This window comes from Pygocentrus nattereri, chromosome 18 (genome assembly GCF_015220715.1).
Source record: "Pygocentrus nattereri isolate fPygNat1 chromosome 18, fPygNat1.pri, whole genome shotgun sequence".
Lineage (NCBI taxonomy): Eukaryota > Metazoa > Chordata > Actinopteri > Characiformes > Serrasalmidae > Pygocentrus > Pygocentrus nattereri.
The window spans coordinates 37329624-37351611 of record NC_051228.1 but is presented as its reverse complement, the minus strand read 5'-3'; the positions used below and the strand labels follow the sequence as shown (position 1 = coordinate 37351611).

The 21988-nt window shown below is 42.6% G+C and overlaps 1 protein-coding gene across 5 annotated transcripts in view; it reads left to right on the top strand.

Moving 5' to 3' along the window:
* The window catches only part of trim3b (tripartite motif containing 3b), an 84278-nt gene that overhangs the window by 55121 nt on the left and 7169 nt on the right, over positions 1-21988 (top strand). For all 5 annotated transcript variants that reach the window (XM_017691438.2, XM_017691439.2, XM_037547545.1 and 2 more), the window contains 8 exons: positions 301-482; positions 5799-6039; positions 8916-9067; positions 12140-12320; positions 15984-16716; positions 18159-18262; positions 18413-18580; positions 20116-20284. In XM_017691438.2, coding sequence (XP_017546927.1) covers positions 301-482; positions 5799-6039; positions 8916-9067; positions 12140-12320; positions 15984-16716; positions 18159-18262; positions 18413-18580; positions 20116-20284 — 1930 coding nt within the window. The remainder of the gene's footprint in view (positions 1-300; positions 483-5798; positions 6040-8915; positions 9068-12139; positions 12321-15983; positions 16717-18158; positions 18263-18412; positions 18581-20115; positions 20285-21988) is intronic.

The window sequence follows — 21988 nt, the reverse complement described above, 5'->3', positions numbered from 1 at the left end:
TGAGCTGGAGCAAGGTCTGGGGGACTCAGCGAGTAAAGCTGATGATGATGATGATGATGATAGTATTATCCTGGCTCACTACAAAGGTGGAGGCTGCATTGTGACGCTTGTATGTCCGTTATTGGTCATTAAACAGCATTAAATAGAACGTGTGGTCTAATTGAACATACAAGGAAAACGACAAGTCCTCCTAGAAGCTTTCAAGGGTGAAAGCCCATATTGTTGGGGAAGTATTGTTAATTTTATGGGCCATTAATCATACTCCTCTCTCCCTCTGTCTCTTTGTGTGTGTGTTTATAGGTTAAGGTGTGTCGTGGCCCCTGGCCCCCTCCGTGGATGTCTGTCACCATGGCGAAGCGAGAGACGGGCAGCACAAGTCCAGTGGTGCGGCAAATAGACAAACAGTTCCTGGTCTGCAGCATCTGCCTCGATCACTACCACAACCCCAAAGTCCTGCCCTGCCTGCACACCTTCTGCGAACGGTACGGCTTCCTCGCTTGCTCTGTAGGCTGAGTCACACGCTGTGAGAGGATCTTTAAACCTGTAAATACTGCCTGGTCAGTATAAAAGGATGCTCACACTCAAAGGGCTGGACTGACGGCACCCTGTAACTATATAGTGTAGATCATTCTGAAGTACCTGCCGTGTCATGTTATTTCTATATGCGCATACTGACACATTATTGCCTACATCTTCATTAAAAAGCAGCACTTCCAAAGCCGAAACTCTGGGCTGGGCAGTATGACGTCGTTATTTTTATAAATTATATCACAATACAACACAATGTGGTTTTCTGAGCATATCCTGGACCTAGTGCTTAAAGAGCACTGACTGCATTGTGCATTGTTTTATTTACATTTTGCATTTATATTTTATTTACATTATGAATCTTTTTCACCGGTATTCTTCGTAGAAGCCGTTTTTATGTTCTAAGGTGTTATTCTCATGCTACAGGATAGGTTTGGATCAGGACCACAGCCTTAAAAATGAGGCGCGAGTTGTATATAGAACCATTGCATGCTTAAATGGTCCTTTGCCTGGTGAAATGGTTCTTCAGATTGATGAAGAACATATTGGACAAGGTTCTAGATAGCACCATTTTCAAAAAGGTTCTAAGGTGTTACGTTTTTACACTTTCTATGTATGTCACCTTTGGAAGCATCTATAAACACATTCATAACATGTAATAATGAATTCATAAGGCATAATAAACATGGCTATAAATATTCAGAAAGATGCATTACACGTTATAACCATTCTTATTTTGCATTATGAATTGTTAGCATAATGCATTATAAGTAGTGTTCATAACACATTATAAGAGCTCATAAGCTGTATTAGTCCGCTCTAAGTAACTCTAAGTTACTGGACTAAAGCCTCCTCCAGTGTTAAGACTGAGGCTTCAAGTTGAAGAATTTACTGAAGGATTTACTGAAACACTAAAACACAATAAAGCTCATTACAGGCTTCAAATGTCAGAGTTTAAACTAGAGCAACATCAGAGTTTCACCCAATGTGGGAAAGTCAATGTTCACCACTGTTAATGTTCACCACTGTTAATGTTCACCACTGTTAATGTTCACCACTGTTAATGTGCACCACCGTTAATGTTCACCACTGTTAATGTGCACCACGGTTAATGTTCACCACTGTTAGTGTTCACCACTGTTAATGTGCACCACTGTTAATGTTCACCACTGTTAATGTTCACCACTGTTAATGTGCACCACCGTTAGCCTAGCACTGACTTAACACTGCATATCCAATAGAATGCCAGCAGAAATCAGCCTCACTGTACTGTAGTGTAGTGATACAGAGTGAAGGGTTCTAGTGCTTGACATTAGAACCAGTGAGGGAACAAAGTCCAATGACAGCACTCGACTATCTCGCCCCTCCCTCTCCAGGCCTTCACTCCACAGTGACTTCATGCTCAGTGTGATCTCAGAGGGGGTTCAGGGGGCTGATGGGTACCTGGTTTGCTGTGATGTAATGTAGTGTAGCATTTAAAGTGGGACGCTGGGTAAGAGAAGCTCACTGTAGCAGTGCTTCTAGGCTGGACGGCCTGTTTGGAGCATCTGAATATTCAGGACTGAAGCCCTGAAGATGCAGCTCTAACAGCTCCAGTGCTGAGAAATAAAACACTGGAAATCTCAGTAAATAAACTACTTCACGCTCTCCAAGCTGGGACTGGTCTTTGGCACTGACAGTATAACATGTTATTAACACTATTTATAATGCATTATATCAACATAACATATAATAAACATGGTTATAAAGTGTAATTCATTTTTACAAATATTCATAACCATGTTTATAATGCCATATGAATGCATTATGACACGTTATAAATGTGTTTATAGATGCTTAAAAATGTGACATAAAAGTTCTATAGACAATCTGAAGAACAACTTCAACATGCAAAGAACCTAGAATTTAAGCATGAATTGGTTCTTTGAGTGTTCCTGGTTCTATACAGAACCATTATCAATACTAAAGAACCCTGGAAGAACCATCTTTTTATAAGCTTATTTAAATAAATCTGCTGATTACAATATAAAAAAATGGAAAAGCCATTTGAGTAACAGACACACTGAACCCAGGCTCTTCCGTGTGGAAAGAGATGTTTATTAATCCAGATTCTTGCTCCTCACCAGTAGCTCACAGCTGCAGCTCTGCTCTCCGGACTCAGTGTGGACCCCTTGTGTTTTGGCACAGCTTGTGAGGCTCTCAGTTCCAGGCGACTATCAGTTTTAACTCCAGGTTCAGACCACATCAGTTTCCTGCTGCTCTGGAACGCTACCTACCCAGCATGTTCTCAGTTGTGTTTGTTACTGAGAATGAATGAGAGGGTGCTGGATAGCTAGAACTGTAGGAAAATCATTCAGGCAGCACTGGCCAAGTTTTAGTGCGGCTCTGTGGCTTAAAAACCTTAATCACTTACACGTTCGCCGTTTTTATTTAGAGGCGACAGTTAAAAAGACACTGTCTCTGCTCTTTGCCTCCTCTCGCTGCAGATTAGAGCCAGATCTGAGTTGCCAGATTGGGTAGGATCAGCATTTTAACACAGTTTGCTATGAAATTGGTATTTAATTGTGGTTATTTTAAAGTATTTCAATGGTTTTGTAAGGGTTCAGCCTGCACCGCCTGCTGCCAGCAGAGGGCGTCAGCAGCAAAGCGCCCAGCCTGCGCCACCTGCTGCTGGCAGTAGGCAACGGTGGTGAGCAGAGGGCGATGGTGGCAAGGTGCCGTTGATCAATTAGACTGACTCGACGCACCTGGAAGCCTCCTTATATAAGTTGCTGGCAGACGCCAATGTTTGTCACACCTTTGTAGAGGGGTGACCGGTACGGTACTTAGTCTTCAGAAAGAAAAGAAAAGAAAAACCAAAACCCCAAAACCAAAAAGAAAAATAAAAGAGGGCCAAGGAAAGAAATTACCTCAAAAAACAAAAAGAGAGTAATTGCCCCCAAACTACTCACAAAAAAAAAAAATAATAATCCAAGTCATTCCAAGTAAGGAGCTGGAGAACAAACTGCCGGCTGAGCAGCGAGTGGGTGGGAATTTAGTGTCGTCTCGTCTTCAGAGTCTGACCAAATCAGCTGTCAGTCAAATGTGACCTTAACAGTGTCCGTTTTCTGTTTGCACCAAAAAGTAAGAAGTAAAACCGTTCAAATGGCTCGAGCGTCTCCTACAGCTGTCAGAGTCGTTGCTTAGCAACCGTGTGCAAGCGGAGTGATACAGTGAAAAACCGGCGATGTTATGGTGAAATAACAGCGCGGTTAGAACGCCTCTCAGCCAATCAGCTCGCGCGGCCAGAACTGACTGTTATATAATATCATTTATTACAAAAGACATCTCGTTTCTAGCTGGACTAATTATGACTGCGGCAGCACAGCTAATGCTGCACTGCTGTTTGTGATGTCGGCTCACGGCAGAGTGGACTATGTTTGGTTCGGGTCAGCTCACATGAAATCGTGTGAGTGTGTCCACTGTCCCTGTGCTCTATTTTGAGTCATGCCCGAGGAGTCATATGACTCATTAGAAGGAAATAATAGAGTCGTATTTGAAGTCTAAAGGGGAGAGTCCAGTCATACTAAGCCCGTCCCATTTCAAACAAGCTTCCCTCGTTGAGGGCGAGCACCTAGGAGCATAGTGCAAAATATAGTGACACAATGACAGGATGTGGTGTGAGTGGTCTCTCCTTGCCAGGGGTCCTTTCCCTTTGAGTACACAGTGCAGTTTGACAGCAAGGCTGTTATTTTACACCACCCCCCACTACCCCCCCCCCCCCCCCCCCCCCCCTGGCTCTTAGTGTATTGGGCGCAGCAGTTTGTGTCCATGGGCTGTGTTGAGCCACTGTGCCTCTCCATGTTTTGACAGACCCAGACTTCATAGTGTTGAATGAATTTAATCTCTTGCCCTCATCCACCCTCCATCTCTCTCTCTCTCTCTCTCTCTCTCTCTCTCTCTCTCCTTCTTTCTCAATCCCCTTTCAAAAATCAAAAAAACTGTTTTTTATTACTGTAATGAACTTCATTTTCAAACATTAATTCTGTGTGAAATTACTACTGGAGAACAATGAATGTTTTAAGTTACATTTTTATTTCCTCCACCCTGTGGTCAAAAACTCTTCTTTCTTCTTCTTCTTCTTTCGGCTGCTCCCTTTAGGGGTCGCCACAGCGGATCATCTGCCTCCATCCTGCCCTATCAACTGCCTCCTCTACTTTCACACCAACCATCTCCATGTCCACCTTCACTACATCCATAAACCTTCTCTGAGGTCTACCTCTTCTCCTTCTACCCGGCAGCTCCATCTCCAACATTCTTTGCCCAATATATCCACTATTCCTCCTCAACACATGTCCTAACCATCTCAACCTGGCCTCTCTGGCTTTATCTCCAAACCGCTCCACCTTCACTGTCCCTCTGATCTGCTCATTTCTAATCTTGTCCAGCCTCGTCACTCCCAACGAAAATCTCAGCATCTTCATCTCCGCCACCTCCAGCTCAGCCTTCTGTCTTGTTCAGGAACATGATATAATATACCACTATATAAGCTACGTGGATAGTCTTTGCCTCTCTGAAAGGAATCGGTGTCCTCTGACTCTGTGCTGGGGGTCTAGGTCTGTCTGAGGGGTTTCTTCTTTCTGAGAGGTCTTTTTTTCATGGTTTTTCATATGTTTGTATAAATTGGTGTTGCCACAGTACCGAGCAGCTCTCAGTCACTACAGCCTTAGCGCAGCAGAGTCACGTGACAGCACGACAACGAAACAGCAGAGCAGAGAGGAGGTGCAAGGTGTGCAAGATGTGAAAGGAGCGGAGTGTCACAGAGATGCCTACTTTTTGATGAAACGAGAGCAACATACTGAACGTAGAGGAGAGAAATATCGATCCCATCGTGGTAGTATCGATCTGATACCAGTGCCAACGTTGGTATCGATAGTATCGACATTTGGATCAATCCGCCCACCCCTATCTCATACACTTTACCCTCTACTAATTTGGTCCTTTCTGCATCTTCACCCTCTTAAAGGACCTTCCCACTGGCTTCTTTCACACATATGGGTGTGTTTTGGGTCAACTGGCTTTCTGTTCTCCATCAAAAGTATTGTCTATGTTAATTGACCATATGTTACAGATGCAGCCGATGAAGATTCAGTTAAAAAATGTTGACATATTTCTTTAATAATCAGGACTTCCTTTGATATTGAAGTGTTCACTGAGCTGCAGATGCAGTAGGTTGGAAAAAATGCTGGCCAGGTCCTTTAATGTCATCTTAACTGTTCCTTCTGCTTCAGGTGCTTACAGAACTACATCCCACCCCAGTCGCTGACCCTGTCCTGCCCGGTGTGCCGACAGACCTCCATCCTGCCCGAAAAGGGTGTGGCAGCGTTGCAGAACAACTTCTTTATCACTAATCTGATGGAGGTGCTGCAGAGAGACCCAGAGTGCTCCCGTCCCGAGGCCTGCAGCGTGCTGGAGTCGGTCAGTGCCGCGGCCGCTGGGAAACCGCTCTCCTGCCCAAACCATGAGGGCAAGGTAAGCTTCTTACCAATTAAGATCTGATCAGGAAAGAAGTTTGGTAAAACTCTGAAAACTGGAAAGATTAGGGAGTGATATTTTTAAATAATCAGCACATTGTTTGTGCTGTTGTTGGAAGATTCAGCGCTCTTGATTCCAGTGGTCAACAGTTCCACACGGTCTGGTTCGGCCGTTTGGTTCTGACATCTGGACAGCCGGCTTTCGGAATCTGATCAAAGAAGCACTGAAATTTTAAAGAAACACTTATTTAAGGTGTCACCGTGACAAGGTGACACCCCTCCTTACGTGCTGCATTCTTGAGAGCTTTGATGCTGCAGCTTTAGCCTTAGCTAGAAAACAGTTATAGTAGCTTTGAACAATATTTGGTCAGTACCGGATAAAAATCATACATATTGGCTTATAAACAGTAGCAGTATAGACTTATAAAAGCATATCCTGATGGGGGTTATCAACGACAGACCGGCTGGTGTTTAAAGTGTTGGATTATTTGGATCATCAGAAGCAGAAAATGCAAATACTGCTGAAAAATGAATAAGGTATCATGTATTTAATGGCCTTTTGACCAGAAAACTAACCTCTTAAAATCCCAGACTTTACACATTAAGGCGTATTATTTAGTAACTACAGAGCCTTTAATGGAAACTGATGGAGTTATTCATAGATTATTCTCGTGTGACGTCACACGGCATAGTCGGCGCCGTTTTGAGGACTGAATAAGGGGGTGACTGAGCTGCGTGATGCCTTCAATCTGCTGCGCTGTGATTCACCTGCGAGACGTGACAGAAGCCGAGAGACGAGACACTCAGACCTTTAATTCAGTGCTTTCACTCCAGGTTTGGAGCCGCTGCACTGCATAGTTTAGTGTTTCTCTCTGCTGTTCACACCTCGTTCAGCTCCAGAAGGGATTAATCAGCTAATAATATCAGGAATTTTAACCGGGAAGCCACAGTTATGCAGGGCAGGGGTTTCAGGACTGGAGCTGAACTCTGAACTAACTGCACCAGCAAACCTACAGAATCACGTCTGTCGACACACAACGTCGTTTTCCGTCCCACGACTTTCAGTCTGATATTTAACGTTTGTTTCTCAATTCAAACGTCATTTAAATCAGAAACAGAGAGTAAAGTTATCCCGGTGGTCTGCAGCTCCGTTAGGGGGACGACTGTTCATCTCTCACCAGCTAAAGTTCTCTAAAGGCCAGCATTGCTCACATCTGTGTTAATGAGCTGATGTCGTTTCCCTCGTATGATCAGAGCTTTTCTCCTCTTTATGCAGCGCCATGGGATCCTTTACCCACCCTGATGTGAAGAGCCGGTGGGCTTCTGTTCTGTTAAATGCTGTGAGAGACTCTCCAGAATAGCGAGAGGGGCTGAGTAGGAGATAAATATATCAGGAAAACACAAATTTGGTAGCTTTCCGCCAGTTTAAGTGGGAGCAGGAGTTCAGGGGAAACTGTATGAGGATCACAGCCTATTTTAGTTTTTCCTTCCAAAGTAAGGAGAGTAATTTTTGCCATATTTCATTTCTAGTTATGTTCATGCGGATCAGCGAAGCCAGAAATTCGATCCCAAATATGGCGACCACAACAGAAGAATCACATGACCGAAACCCTAGCGTAGAAGTGAGTGATAAAAATCTGGCCATGTAGGGGGTTAAATGGATGAAGGCGGTCAGTGACTTTTGCCCAGTACTGTATAGAGATTTCAGATTGTCTAATGTATTTGACTACTAATTGTAAATACATGTGGTTAAAATTGCATTGGCACATAATTACAAACATTTAAGATAAAATGTTTATAATATGTAATCTACTATACAATTTTAAGCAATACATTGGTCACTGGAAGTCCTATACTTGAATGCATGTGAAACTGAAGTGGACCTGTTGTCTTGACCACAGGCCTAGACAGTGAAAGAAGTTTCTTTCACTAAGCAGCAAAAACACAGGGCGCTGGGCAAATTTAACTGCCCCTCATCCCAGACCTGCAAGGCATGAAAAGAACTCTACCCGGACACAAGCATCACACAGCGCATCAGGGCATTGTTATAATCCTCTTACTTTTCCCAACCAGTAAAGGAAATGTGGAAGTAAAAATCCTATATTTGCCCCAAACATCAAATCTAGATAAGCCCCTTATATACCATCTCAGCCAGAAGGGGGTGGGTGTTCTCCTAATGCTCCATAAACAGCTGTTGTGTCCCCACTGCTGGACTAGGATAACTGGTACAGGTGGTTCAGTGGTCTTTGGATCACTTTGATGGCTTTACACCGACCAGCCACTTCATTAAGTACAGCTACTTACATCTACACTCACTGTCCATTTTATCAGCTGTGCTTACTCACTGTCCACCACCTGTCCACACACCTACCTTGTCGGTCCACCTTGTAGATGTAAAGTCAGAGACGACAGCTCATCTGCTGCTGCGCAGTTTGTGTTGGTCATCCTCTAGTCCTTCATCAGTGGTCACAGGACGCTGTTGGCTGGATATTTTTGGTTGGTGGACTATTCTCAGTCCAGCAGCGACACTGAGGTGTTTAAAAACTCCAGCAGCACTGCTGAGTCTGATCCACTCTGACCAGCACAACACACACTAACACGTCAGTGTTACTGCAGAGTTGAGAATGACCCACCACCCAAACAGTACCTGCTCTGTGAGGGTCCATGGGGGTCCTGACCACTGAAGAACAGGGTAACAGAGTATCAGAGAAACAGATGGACTACAGTCTGTAACTGTAGAACTACAGAGTGCAGCTATACAGTAAGTGGAGCTGATAAAGTGGACAGTGAGTGTGGAAACAAGGAGGCATATATGATGTAGTGGCTGCTCATTGTATATTGTACAGTAGAGATGCTCACTGATGCCCTCTGCAGGTGATGGAGTTTTACTGCGAGTCGTGTGAAACGGCCATGTGTTTGGACTGCACGGAGGGTGAGCACCGAGAGCATGTGACCGTCCCACTGAGAGACGTTCTGGAACAACACAAAGCAGCACTGAAGAACCAGCTAGACGCCATCCGCAACAGGTACCACCCTTTACCACAGAGACCTAAATTACAACAAAAGAAAAAAAGGTTGTGTTTAAACTGATAACCCAAAACTGAATGCATTGGCTTTGTTTATATTGATTACATCATTCAAAGATACACAGTGTAGTTTGGGGGCAAAGTTTGTGAACTATTGACTTCCACAGAAGTTAATTGGAGTCAGTGTTAGCCAACCTGGCATATGATCAATGAAATGACGTTGGAGGTGAGGGTTAGAATTACTTATAAAAACAAACATTTTGAATTTGCTATTCACAAGACGCATCTGCTGATGTGAGCCTCGCCTCGCAAAAAAACAGTCGATCAATAATTGCTGATTTGCATAAAGCTGGAAAGGTTACCTTGTGATCTCAAGATCGCAAGAAGTTAGGCTTTCATTAGTCCACAGTTAGATAATATGGAGATGACTTTGTTCGGTATCTGCTCTCCCTAGAAGTGGGTGCCCAGCCAAAATCACTTCAAAGGCACAACGCAGAACTCACACTGGCTGTTTACATGCAAAGATTTTAGCCAATCTGATTGAATACATTCTGATTATAGATAAGACTGCGGTGTTTATGCTCACTCTGTTCAGCAATCTGATGACAAATCTCCGTTTACATGCTCACTACAAGTAATCCAGTCCAAAATGAGGCGCATGCATGGAGGAGCACTTGAAGTTAATGTTACCATGACAACGAGCATCACGTGAGTCCAGTCAGAGTGAGATGAGCAGCAGTGAGCAGTGATTGTGTTTTTAACTGCTTTAAAATGACGTCAGACTCAGGAAAACGTCCTTCACACGTCCTCATTAAAGAAGGCCGAGAGGAAGACGTCGTGCTCTGAGACGCATAAGCTGGACGTCCGTCCCACCGCCGTCTTTTAAAGATCAGAGCATGAACTTCGTCTCCTCTGCAGGCCAGTTTCTGCTCCGCCGTGTTGAACGGTATAAACTCTCACTGTGACGCGACGCACATGCAGAACGGACGTAAACTTTCCGATAGGGAATGTAATCGGATACAGGCGTTTACACGGATATTATTCTTCTATTTAATGGATTATTTACAGGATTACCCACCTCGTTCAATCGGATAGAAACTGTATTCAGAATGGCCTCAATCGGACTAGACAATTCCGTTTGAAGTGTATACATGGACGTATTCTATTCTGATTGAGCTATTTGTCTAATTATGAATGAGTTATTAGGCTGCATGTAAACATGACTAGTGGAATTAAAAGAACCGTGGAGTAAGACCTTATCACAGAGGAAGCTGCTGCTCTCCAAAGAAATCATCCCAGTGGTGGAATACGATGGAGGGAACATCATGATTTGGGGTTCCTTTGCTCCCTGTAGGTGTGTACCAATTGCCGTCATTGAGGGGAAAAAAGAATTCCCAAGTTTATCAAGGTATCCCACAGGATAATGTCAGGCTGGCCATCTGCCAGCAAAATCTGGGAGATGCAAAAGGACAATCACCCTAAATATCAAAGTATATCTGCTATAGAATGTAGAATATAGAATATAGAAAATCCCCCTTTTGGAGTGGCCTTTCAGAGCCTGTATCTTAACGAAGTTGAGATGCTGTGAGTGACTTCTAGAGCTGTTCACACCAAGGAATATGGCTGAGTTGAAGCAGTTCTGTAAGGAAGAATGGGCCAATCTTTCTTCTGAACATTGTGCAGGTCTGGTCCACAGATTCTACTTGAGGTTGTTGCTGCCAAAAAACCCACGAGTGCTGTGAATGTTTAATTGGTGTGCGCAATAAAGACATTGTTTGTTTATACTTAGATGAAGATCACATCACATTTTATGGCCAAATGATGTAGAAACCAGGTCATTTCAAAGGTTAACAAATTTTCTTGCTGTATTTTACATTTTTAAGATTATAAGTATTGTTTTTTTAAGTACATCATTTAGTGCTCATTACGTTACAAATAATACTATTTTTATTTATATGGCTTTTTTTTATGGTGTTAAGGTGTTACAGCTTAAGAGTAATACAAGAAATTATAAGTATTCATTTAGAATCATATAAGAAAGACATGACAGAGTAAATTAATAGATAAAGACCACGAGACATAGAGTTTAAAAGAAGCGCTGAATTAAAGAGACATGTTTTCAGATGTTTCTTAAAAGTGACCTCTGAGCTCGACTGTCTAATAAAAGGTGAACTGAGCTCCACAGTTTAGAAGCAGAATAACTGAAAGAGCCTCTCGACAATTTCTGTATTTAATGGAAGGTGTTTGCAGAAGGTCAGTATCTGCTCTGTGATGTAAGCCGGGGCTTTAAGGTCACTCTATCCTGAGCGACATGGGCAACCAATGCAGCTCTTTTAAAACGGGGCTGATCTGATCTCCCTGTGTTGTTTTTGTTAGGGTGCTGCTGCGTTTTGTACAAGAGGTAAAGGATGTATTGTTTTCTTAGGGAGTCTTTAGTTACTGTGTATACATGTGGGATAAAACAGAGCTCAGGGTCTAAGATCACACCCAGGTTTTGTACTTCAGGTTTGGTATATGAAGCTAAAGATCCAAGTTTCTCACAACGCAGTTTCTCTCTTTTTGTACCAACAATCAATATTTGTGGTTTACTCGTGGCTTAATTGTAGAAAGTTTTTGTGACATCCAGTGAGAAGTTTTGATCATCAGAAGGAATGGAAATGTATGGCTGGGTGTCGTCAGCATGGCTATGAAAATTTATATTATGTTTCCTAATGACATCACCTAGAGGTAGCTTGTACGAAGAGAGAAGCAGGGGCCCTAAAACTGAACCTTGAGGGACTCCACAAGAAATGCCAAATCTTTTTGAAAAGCGATTTACCATTAAAACCATGAACTGCATACAAAGTTTCTGTAGGTAGTATTTGAACTTAGCAGTAAGATTAACAATGCATTCACAGCCAAAAAAAGGAGTGGTAGCCCTCTTTGCACATATTTGAGCGACATGAGACGAAAGTAGTGTGTTCAAGACACCATAAGTCACCTACCGAGTGAAAGCCATGCTTAAATGCACTTTTAGATGCACGTATTTCGAAGCCCATTGACCTGCAGATTTTGTATTTCTTCCGTTGGCAGGCTGCCTCAGCTCACAGTAGCTATTGAGCTGGTGAACGAAATTTCCAGGCAGCTAACAGAGCGAAAGAACGAAGCGGTGAATGAGATCAGTGGTACGTTTGAGGAGCTGGAGCGAGTGCTGCACCAGCGCAAGGCGGCCCTCATCGCCGACCTGGAAAACATCTGCAGCGCCAAGCAGAAGGTCAGTATACCTCAGTAGAGGTAGAGTAACTCGTTCCTGTTTAATACCTGTTTAAAATTCTTTATACACTGTTTATTTTGCGGTAAACACCAACACAAAGCAGCTTTACAGAAACCAGAGTCCCAGTTTCATAATTACCCAGCAGAAGGAACGAGTGTATGACCAAAAACACAGTGAGGAATCAAGGTTCAAGACGGCCTTCATCTGCTTGACACTAAGGCTGAAAAATTTATTTTTTATGGCCTACATGGCTAAAAACCATAGTTCTTAAAAAAAGATGGTTCTTTAGTAAAGACAGCTGTTCTGTATAGAACCATGAACCCATTTGCATGCTTAAATGGTTCTCTGCTCTGCGTGGTGAAACAGTTCTTCAGATTGATGGAGAAATGTGTTGCTTGTGGTTCAGCATAGCACCAAAAAGGGTTCTGCTACTGTTATGATACCAAGCTTGTAACAGTAAAAGAATATTTTGGTGCTATACAGAAACCTTTTCAAACAGGTTCTGTATAGAACCATTTACAACACGGCCTTTCACCACGCAAAGAACTTCTTAAGCATGCAAGTAGTCATTGAGTGTTTATGGTTCTATATAGAACCATTTTCTTTACTAGAGAACCCTTGAACAACTTTTTTAGGTGTGTACATTGGGTAAAAGTGTTGTTTTAAGAGGGGAAATTGAACTGCCTGTTGGTGAGTTAGGCCAATCAGAAGCAACCAAGCCTCCATGTGTTGTGACATCACAACCACAACTTACCGGGAGTTTCGCACAGTTCATTCAGGGGTCAAGCCTCAAGACAGAGACGGATATTCTGGTGTTCTTGGACAAAATAAATCAGGACTGAATCTCAGTTTATTAAAAATAGCAATTTAAAAGTCGCAATAATAGTTGGAAAAATCATGATTAGGTATTTTCCCCAAATCGTTCGGCCCTACTTCACACTGCAGAGCAAAATTATAATAAATAAGAGCCATGAGAATTAGGAATAAAGTTTAAATATTACACAGAAGACACCATATTATTAGCATATTATTGCTGTCCTTTGCAGTTGTGGCAATAAGATTTTATGATTTTAAAAGAGAGAGATTTTATTAGCTGTATGGACCTTTTTCACAGTCACTGCGTCGTCATATCCAGCTGTATAGTAGCGTTATGGAACTTCTGCCTGCACCAGTTAACAGAAAGGCCATGCAGGGTCGCTGGTTTTCTGCATCTCTCAGCTCAGTTAATAGAAGAGCAGTTTGCCTGTGTCTACAAGAAAGGCTAGTCTAAAGCACATCACGCAGAACTTACAAACATTTAAACTCTATGAATCTGCACGTCTGCCGCCGTGTGGCACTCGGGGGCCGGCTGGTAAACATGGTACGCTGCCACAGAGAACGGAGCCACGCATCCCATGCCTTAAAGCGCATACCCCTGTCAAAGCAGCTGCATTTAGACGGTGGAAAGTACAGCACTGTGTGAAAGTCTTAGGCACCCAAAACAAAATTGAGAGAATATTAATTAATAATGATTTATATATATATATATATATATATATATATATATATATATATATATATGAGTAATAAACAGTGATTTTCTGGATGTTAGTGTGTTTGTTTAACCATCTCCAAGCCTCTCCTCGAGGAAGCCCAGTATTATATGTAGTTAAAAAGCAGCTCCTGGTTTGACCAATCAGTGCTCAGTAAATTGAGCTCATGATGTAATTGATGATATTAACGAGTCTCTGTGGCGGCTGTGAAGGTGTCCAGGAAAAATATGGACCCTGCACTTTGTTTTGGAGAAAAAGTCACCTTTTCAAAAAAGAAGGACCACATCACTGCTGTCCTTCAGAGTCCTCACTGGTTGCCCATTGCATTCTGGTTCTCCTTATAACATATAAAGCTCTGCAATACTTGGCAGAGCTTCTTCATCTATGTGTCCCATCCTGTGCTTTGAGATCGCAAACTCTAGGCTTTCTTCACGTTCTTAGATTTAAATTGGCTTCTATGGGTGGTCAGTCATTTAATGTTGTAGGTCCCAAGTTATGGATACTCTCCACCAGTCTGTTCGGTGATGCATCCTCTCCGTCTTCATTCAGATCTCTGTTAGAGATGGACTTGTTTTCACTGTGTTATCGTTGCTCCGTTTATCCTTGACTGTTTACCTGTATTGTCCTTTTGTTTAATGTGTTGATGTTCTTTGAGCGTCCTTGAGCAGGCAAAGGCGCTATATAAATAAAAATGATGATGATGATGATGATGAACTACAGTGGAGCGTCTCAAGGTTTTTAATCAAACCTCTGTGATGGAAATCTCCAGGAATGTAAACACACCAGCGAATGAATATTTATCTTGGAGCATTTTTAATCTCAAACGTGAGTAAGTCTGTCCTGCTGTACAGCCCGTACTCACTCTACAGCTCAGTCATGCTCTTATTTTTGATTGATTGCCTTGTTAAAAGTGATGAGTGGAGCTTTTGAGCTGAAATTGAACATTTTTAAACTTCGAGTGGAAACTCAGGCGAGGCTGTTTAGTTGAATTATTGGTGCATTAGGAATGCAGCAGTGATTTCGGGCAGGATGAGCCGTTGAAGAGCCACTATTTACTCTTCCGCATTAACGAACACGGAAGTATGGAAATGGTCCATTTTATTGGACTAATGGAAACTCAAGTTGATCATGAGAAAGATGTTGAGGAGACCTCTTGTGGATCGTTTGAGAAATGCATTCTGTGAAACATCATATCCCATCACCCCTGTCCTGGTCTTGGAGTTGGCCGGCCCTGCACATTTTGGTGTTTTCCTGCTCTACCTCACCTGATACCACTAATTAACAAGCCCTTCATGAGCACAAACGAAGTAAGAAAAGCACCTGATTGTCCAGGCCAACGCTACTGTAGGATCAGGGCTGGGAATCAAGTGATCAGCATTCATGATCAGAGTTGGGCCGGATACTGTCTTTAATACTCCGTTACAACACACACAGTGATGTATTCAGGATATGTTCATATTACGTCTTGATAAGGCACTCGGGAAGAACTCAGCTGTCATTTTTCTTAATTCACACTACTCCTCGCTGGTAGTGGTTGTCAGATTTCTGCCTTATATACTTCAGTTAATATGTTTAATTTAAAAATTCTTCATTTTTACTAAACTAGACACGTTTTGTTATGTGCACCAGATACACCAATCAGGCATTACGTTCTGACCACCTCCTTGTTTCTACGGTCATTGTCCATTTTATCAGCTCCACTTACTGTATAGCTGATATATATATATAGTGAGTGGACACTCCAGCAGCACTGCTGTGTCTGATCCACTCAGACCAGCACAGCACACACTAACACACCACCACCACGTCAGTGTTACTGCAGTGCTGAGAGTGACCTACCACCCAAACAGTACCTGCTCTGTGAGGGTCCATGGGGGTCCTGACCACTGAAGAACAGGGTAGTATCAGAGAAACAGATGGACTACAGTCTGTAACTGTAGAACTACAGAGTGCAGCTATACAGTAAGTGGAGCTGATAAAGTGGACAGTGAGCGTAGAAACAAGGAAGTGGTCAGAATGTTACGCCTGACCGGTTTGTATTCGTCACAGATATGGTCTTTACTGAAAGGCTTTATGCTCATTCAGTTAGTGATGAAGTCAGTTTGAAGTCATGTCTATTCTGTGTGTGTAGGTGCTGCAGACGCAGTTGTCGTCGCTGCAGCAGGGCAAAGAGAACATCCAGAGCAGCTGCAGCTTCACGGAGCAGGCCCTGAACCACGGCAGCGCCACCGAGGTGCTGCTGGTGCAGAAGCAGATGAGCGAACGGGTCAGCGCTCTCGCCCGCCATGACTTCCCTGAGCACCCGCACGAGAACGCCCACCTGGAGTGCCAGGTGGAAACGGAGGGGCTGCGACGCTCCATCCAGAACCTGGGTGTGCTGCTGACCACCAGCGCGGTGGGACACACCAGCGTGGCCACCGGAGAGGGACTGAGGCACGCTGTCGTCGGCCAGCACATCACCATCACGGTCACCACCAAGGACAAAGACGGAGAACTAGTGAGGACCGGAAACGCGGCTTTAAAAGTGGAGATATCGGGGCAGGACGGTGGGCGGGCAACTGACATAGAGGTGGTGGACAATAAGAACGGCACATACGAGGTGGGCTACACACTGCGGGGTGAGGGTGAATACTCCGTCTCTCTTCTGCTGTACGGACAGCCCATCCGGGGAAGCCCCTTCAGGCTGCGGGCCGTCAAACCCTGCGACGTGCCCCAGTCTCCAGATGACGTGAAGAGGAGGGTGAAGTCGCCCAGCGGGACCGGAGGCCACATCAGACAGAAAGCTGTGCGTAGACCCTCCAGCATGTACAGCACCACGAAGAAGAAAGAGAACCCTATTGAGGATGAACTCATCTACAGAGTTGGTAAGACCACCAAAGGAAAAAAAACCTGTACGAATAGGTGTAGTTTATGCTACCTGTCAAAAGTTTAGGGACACCTAGCTTGTCAAAATGTTCTTAATAACTGAGCCTGTTTAATTTGGCAGCATGAAATGGCTGTTAAGACATTTTCATTTCACTTTGTAAGAACTGCAAAACTGGAGGAATAACTGAAATCAAGTCTTGGGAATATTTAATCTCCTCACTATGACGTCAAAGCTCATCAGCTGTCAAGTCGTTTGGGGATTTAAAACACCTTGTGGCCAAATTTTCTGTGCTTGACCTACAACCGATAAACTGTGGAGAATTATTTAATTTCGATGGTCCTGTTTTAAACACTGTAACTTTTCTAGCCTTTTATGGTATCTTTAGCGGCCGGGAGACTCACAGACCAATCACACGCGCTGTAAATATCACACGTGACGCTACTCGGCCAATCAGATCTGTGCATTACGATGAGCTCTGAGACTCGAGTGAGTGACGCCACACAGGGGAGGGACGAGGAGAGAAACAGCAGTCAGAGAAGAAAGTGAGTCAGAGGGAAGTTATTCCACATGACGTGATCTAAAAAGAGGAAACTGACACTAAACGTTGGTGAAATCTGACCGAACTGGACTTTATTTGATCTGATGTTCAGTAAATGTTGTTGAAATCTGACCGAGGTTAGGGTTATTGTATTAAATATTAATGTGTATTTAGTTGAGTGTTACAGAAAGGCAGACTGAGCATTTACAGAGCATCTATAGTGAACCGTCTAAATTACATTCACCTTCAAGTTCAGTGGCATTTAATGACTATTCAGTTGAATGTTACTTAAATATACTGGGTGGCTCAAAAGTCACAGGACTCCGTTTTATTTTATTCGATTTTTTTATGCTGTCACAAGCCTCCGATTTTCTCAGCCTACACAACTTGTTTGAGATGACCCCAGAGATAAAAGTCAGTAATAAAATGAAAAATAAAATAAAATAAAACGGTGTCCTGTGAGTTTTGACTCACCCTGTATATCCAAATAAAGTGTTACCATTATTTCCGCTTAGAAAATCAGTAAAACGTAATATGATGAGTGATGTTCATACTTTTACATTCAACCTGCATTTGCATGCTGGAGGTTTTAGTGGCAGAAAACACAAATCTGGATCAAAGTGATGGTGAGGGATGCACCTTTTTTTTCTCAGTCATCTGTCAGTGTGTGTGTGTGTGTGTAAAATAAGCCACTGCATTCTCTTATTATGGTTTTGGCCATTTGATATTAGATGTCAGTGTGTAGCTGTGAATCTTTCTAACCTTTTTCTCCCGGCACAAGGGCAATATCTCATATTTATGATTAGATTAAAAAAAAAAAGTTATGAGTTAAATTTTCATTGGCGTCACTTGGTTTGAAATGATTTGTTATTGAGGTGTTTTGCTGCGTTTGTCCATCGCAGGCACAAGAGGCAGGGAGAAGGGCGAGTTCACTAATCTCCAAGGCATCTCCACCTCCAACAATGGCAGAGTAGTAGTGGCAGACAGCAACAACCAGTGTATACAGGTGAGTCCAGGTGAATGAATGATCAGTTGGTAATTGGTGGTTATGTTATTTGATTCCAGTCAATAGTCGGAACTGCAAAATAACACTCGCTTATGTGGGGCACGCATACGTTGACCTCTAGGGTTTAATGTTGTTGTTCTCTCTGTGCAGGTGTTCACTAATGATGGCCAGTTCAAGCTGAGGTTCGGAGTGCGGGGCCGCTCTCCAGGGCAGCTGCAGAGGCCTACAGGAGTAACTGTAGACATGAACGGAGACATCATAGTGGCTGACTATGACAACCGATGGATAAGCATCTTCTCCTCAGATGGGAAGTTTAAGGTAAGGCGGTGTAGGCTTCTGCGGAGAAGACGTGCACATATATTTATGTTCCAGATCTTAGATCTGCAGATAGTGGCCTTCTACAAGCACCTTCTGTAAAATACAGAGGCTCTTTCAGTCATTCTGCTTCTAAACTGTGGAGCTCAGTTCATTAGACAGTCGAGCTCAGAGCTCGCTTTTAATAAACATCTAAAAATGTCTCTTTAATTTAGCAAAACTCTACAATTCCTGGTATTTATCTATTAATTTGATCTGTCGTTTTCTCATATGGTTCTAAATGAATATAATAACTGATCATTTTTTGCATTACTGTTTAACTTCATCACCCGTCTGTAAAGCACTTTGAGCTGCCGCTGGCATGAAAAGTGCTATATAAATGAAAATGACTATTATATAGCAGAGTTGATAACAGAACCCCCACTAACAATTACTGACTATTTTTTGATTTGCACACTAATTCATTTTGTGGTTTCTGTGGTTTCCGCTTTGCCCTGTAACAGTGAAACAATTCTCTTTGTGCATAAACATTCCTTATGTTAAGGTGCAATAGAGCAGAAATCATATCACCCAAACTCTTTCTGTAGTGTGTTGAAATCTGAATGATGTACAGTACTGTGCGAAACCCAAGACACGTTTTCAAAATCTGTTTATTTGTGTTAATATTTGAATAAACAAAATGTATGGAATATTAATTAATAATGATTATATAATATAATATAATATAAAATAGTGATTTTCTGGATGTCAGTGTGTTTGTGTGTTTGTTTACCCATCTCCAAGCCTCTCCTCCTCGAGGAAGCCCAGTATTATATGTAGTTAAAAAGCAGCTCCTGGTTTGACCAATCAGTGCTCAGTAAATTGAGCTCATGATGTCATTGATGATATTAACGAGTCTCTGTGGCGGCTGTGAAGGTGTCCAGGAAAAATATGGACCCGAGAAATTCTTGTTACTGTTTATTGTTTTTCTGATTATTTAAATTATGAATACGACTTTTTTTCCACGGCTGATCCAGTTTTCATGAAAATGTAAACTGCTTCATTAATTTAAGTAAACACATATTTAAATGTGTTAGCAGCCCTGATTTATTTGGATTACAAAAAAGCTGTTCTGGCTATGGAATAATAACTGGTTGGTCAGAAAGTCTTTATCTCTGCCAAATTTAATGTGGCTGGGAATGATATTTCTGGATATATTAAGCTTCCCAGATAAATTAGTCTCAGCAGAGTGAAAAACTGTACATCAAAAGTATCATATTTTGTTACTTGAACACATTTTTACAATATTTTGACACATGGGCACAATGCACGCAATGGTGCCTCAAGAAACAGCCATTAAAAACTCTGGATACAGTCATTTTTGTTGAATGTTCCACAATTAGACTAATTATGTTCTCTTAATATTGAAACCTGCAGTTTGCCAGTGTTTTTTCAGTACTGCTAATATCTACGCATGTTCAGATAATCATAGTAGTAAAGTTTTATTACTATAACAGTTAAACAGTGTTACTTCTGCTTCACCGATTCTCTCTGCGCAGAACAAGATTGGAGCTGGGAGGCTGATGGGACCGAAGGGTGTGGCTGTGGATCGGAACGGTCACATCATCGCAGTGGACAACAAAGCCTGCTGCGTCTTCATCTTCCAGTCAAACGGAAAGCTGGTCACCAAGTTCGGGGCCAGGGGCACCTCGGACAGACAGTTTGCAGGTACTGGCTTGAAATGACCCACGGTTATAGATCACAGGTAGCTGGAGTGTAATATGGGGCTCGCTGTTGCAGTTCCGAGCATGTTTAAATGAGTGTGCAGTGTGTGGGTGTGTGAGTGGTTTAACATCACTTGGTTTAATGATTCAGGTTCTTCTGAGACAAAGTCCTCCTGCTGTGTGTTGTAATGACTGCTCGTTCTCTAACACCCAGCCTTGTTCACAGACCTGTTTCACACAGTGTTTGATCTGCTTACGGCCTTGAACGGCAGCTTCACACCAAGCAAACACGGTTGAGGCTGAAAAATCCCTTTAACAGAGATCTTTAAAAATCCAGCTGGAGATGCCATATAGATAAAACAGTGTATTGACCTGCTTATCAAAGCAATATTCTGTAAAACTGACCCATACTGTACAGATCAGTGTTGCTCGGGTATTGATTGATTTTCTGGTTACTGGTTATGAGTGAAGACATGGCCTAAAGTGCTGCTCGTTGCCAAATTATGGCCCAGTTTAGTCCAAGACTAAATTTAATCCGTGTCTGAAAACTGAACGAAAGATTAGGGCCCGACCGATATATCGGTTGATAATATCGGATGATATTGGCAACCCCTGGTATCATCGATATTGACATGAAATTGCAGATAATTTGCGCCTTTTTTGTTGCAGCACTGCTGGGGTTTGAACTTGCAATCTCCACGGTTATCAGACAAACCCTTACGTCTACGCTGTGCACCCATCTCCTTTAACGAGAGAGTAACATGCCACAACCCACAAAAAAGATTTTTATGAATAGATCTAATGACAAGCGAGAAAAATAAAAGGAAATAAAAGCAGTCGGAGTAGCTACTCCCACAGTGAGATGTGTGATCATTGAGAAGAGGTGATGATATGAAATGAAAAACATGTCATTTACAACCCCAGTTCCAAAAAAGGTGGGATGCTGTGTAAAATGTAAATAAATATAAATAAAAACAGAATTCAATGATGTGCAAATCTCATACACCCGTATTTTATTGGTCATAGAGCATAGAACACACATCAGATGTTGAAAGTGAGACATTTTACCATTTCATGACATTCACTCACTCAGAGGTGTCAAATTCAGGTCCAGAAAAAAAGTCCTTCCCAGGATTTTGTTCCAACAGGCTGGCTTCTCTAGTTAGATCACACCACCAGCAGAGCTGTCCAGCCTGTTGGAACAAAATCCTGGGAAGGACTTTTACTTTCTGAACCTGGATTTGACACCTCAAACGTTGGACAGGGGCAACATCAGACTGGAAAAGCAAGTGGTGCTAATAACGATAACAGCTGGAGGAGCAGCTTGTAACTAACTCACATGACTGGGTATAAATGGAGCATTTCAGAGAGGCAGAGTCTCTCAGACTTACCCAACCTATGAAAACCTGTGGAACAATTTCACAAAAACGTTCCTCAACGTAAAATAAATACTTTAAATTTACATTTACTCTCTGAAATGCTCCGTTTATACCCAGTCATGTGAGGTAGTTACAAGCTGCTCCTCCAGCTGTTACTGTTAGCACCACTTGCTTTTCCAGTCTGTTGTTGCCCCTGTCCAACTTTTCTGAGATGTTCTAAAGGAGTGAATGTCATGAAATGGTAAAATGTCTCACTTTCAACATCTGATGTGTGTTCTATGGTGAAAAAATATGGGTCTATGAGATTTGCACATCGTTGCACTCACATT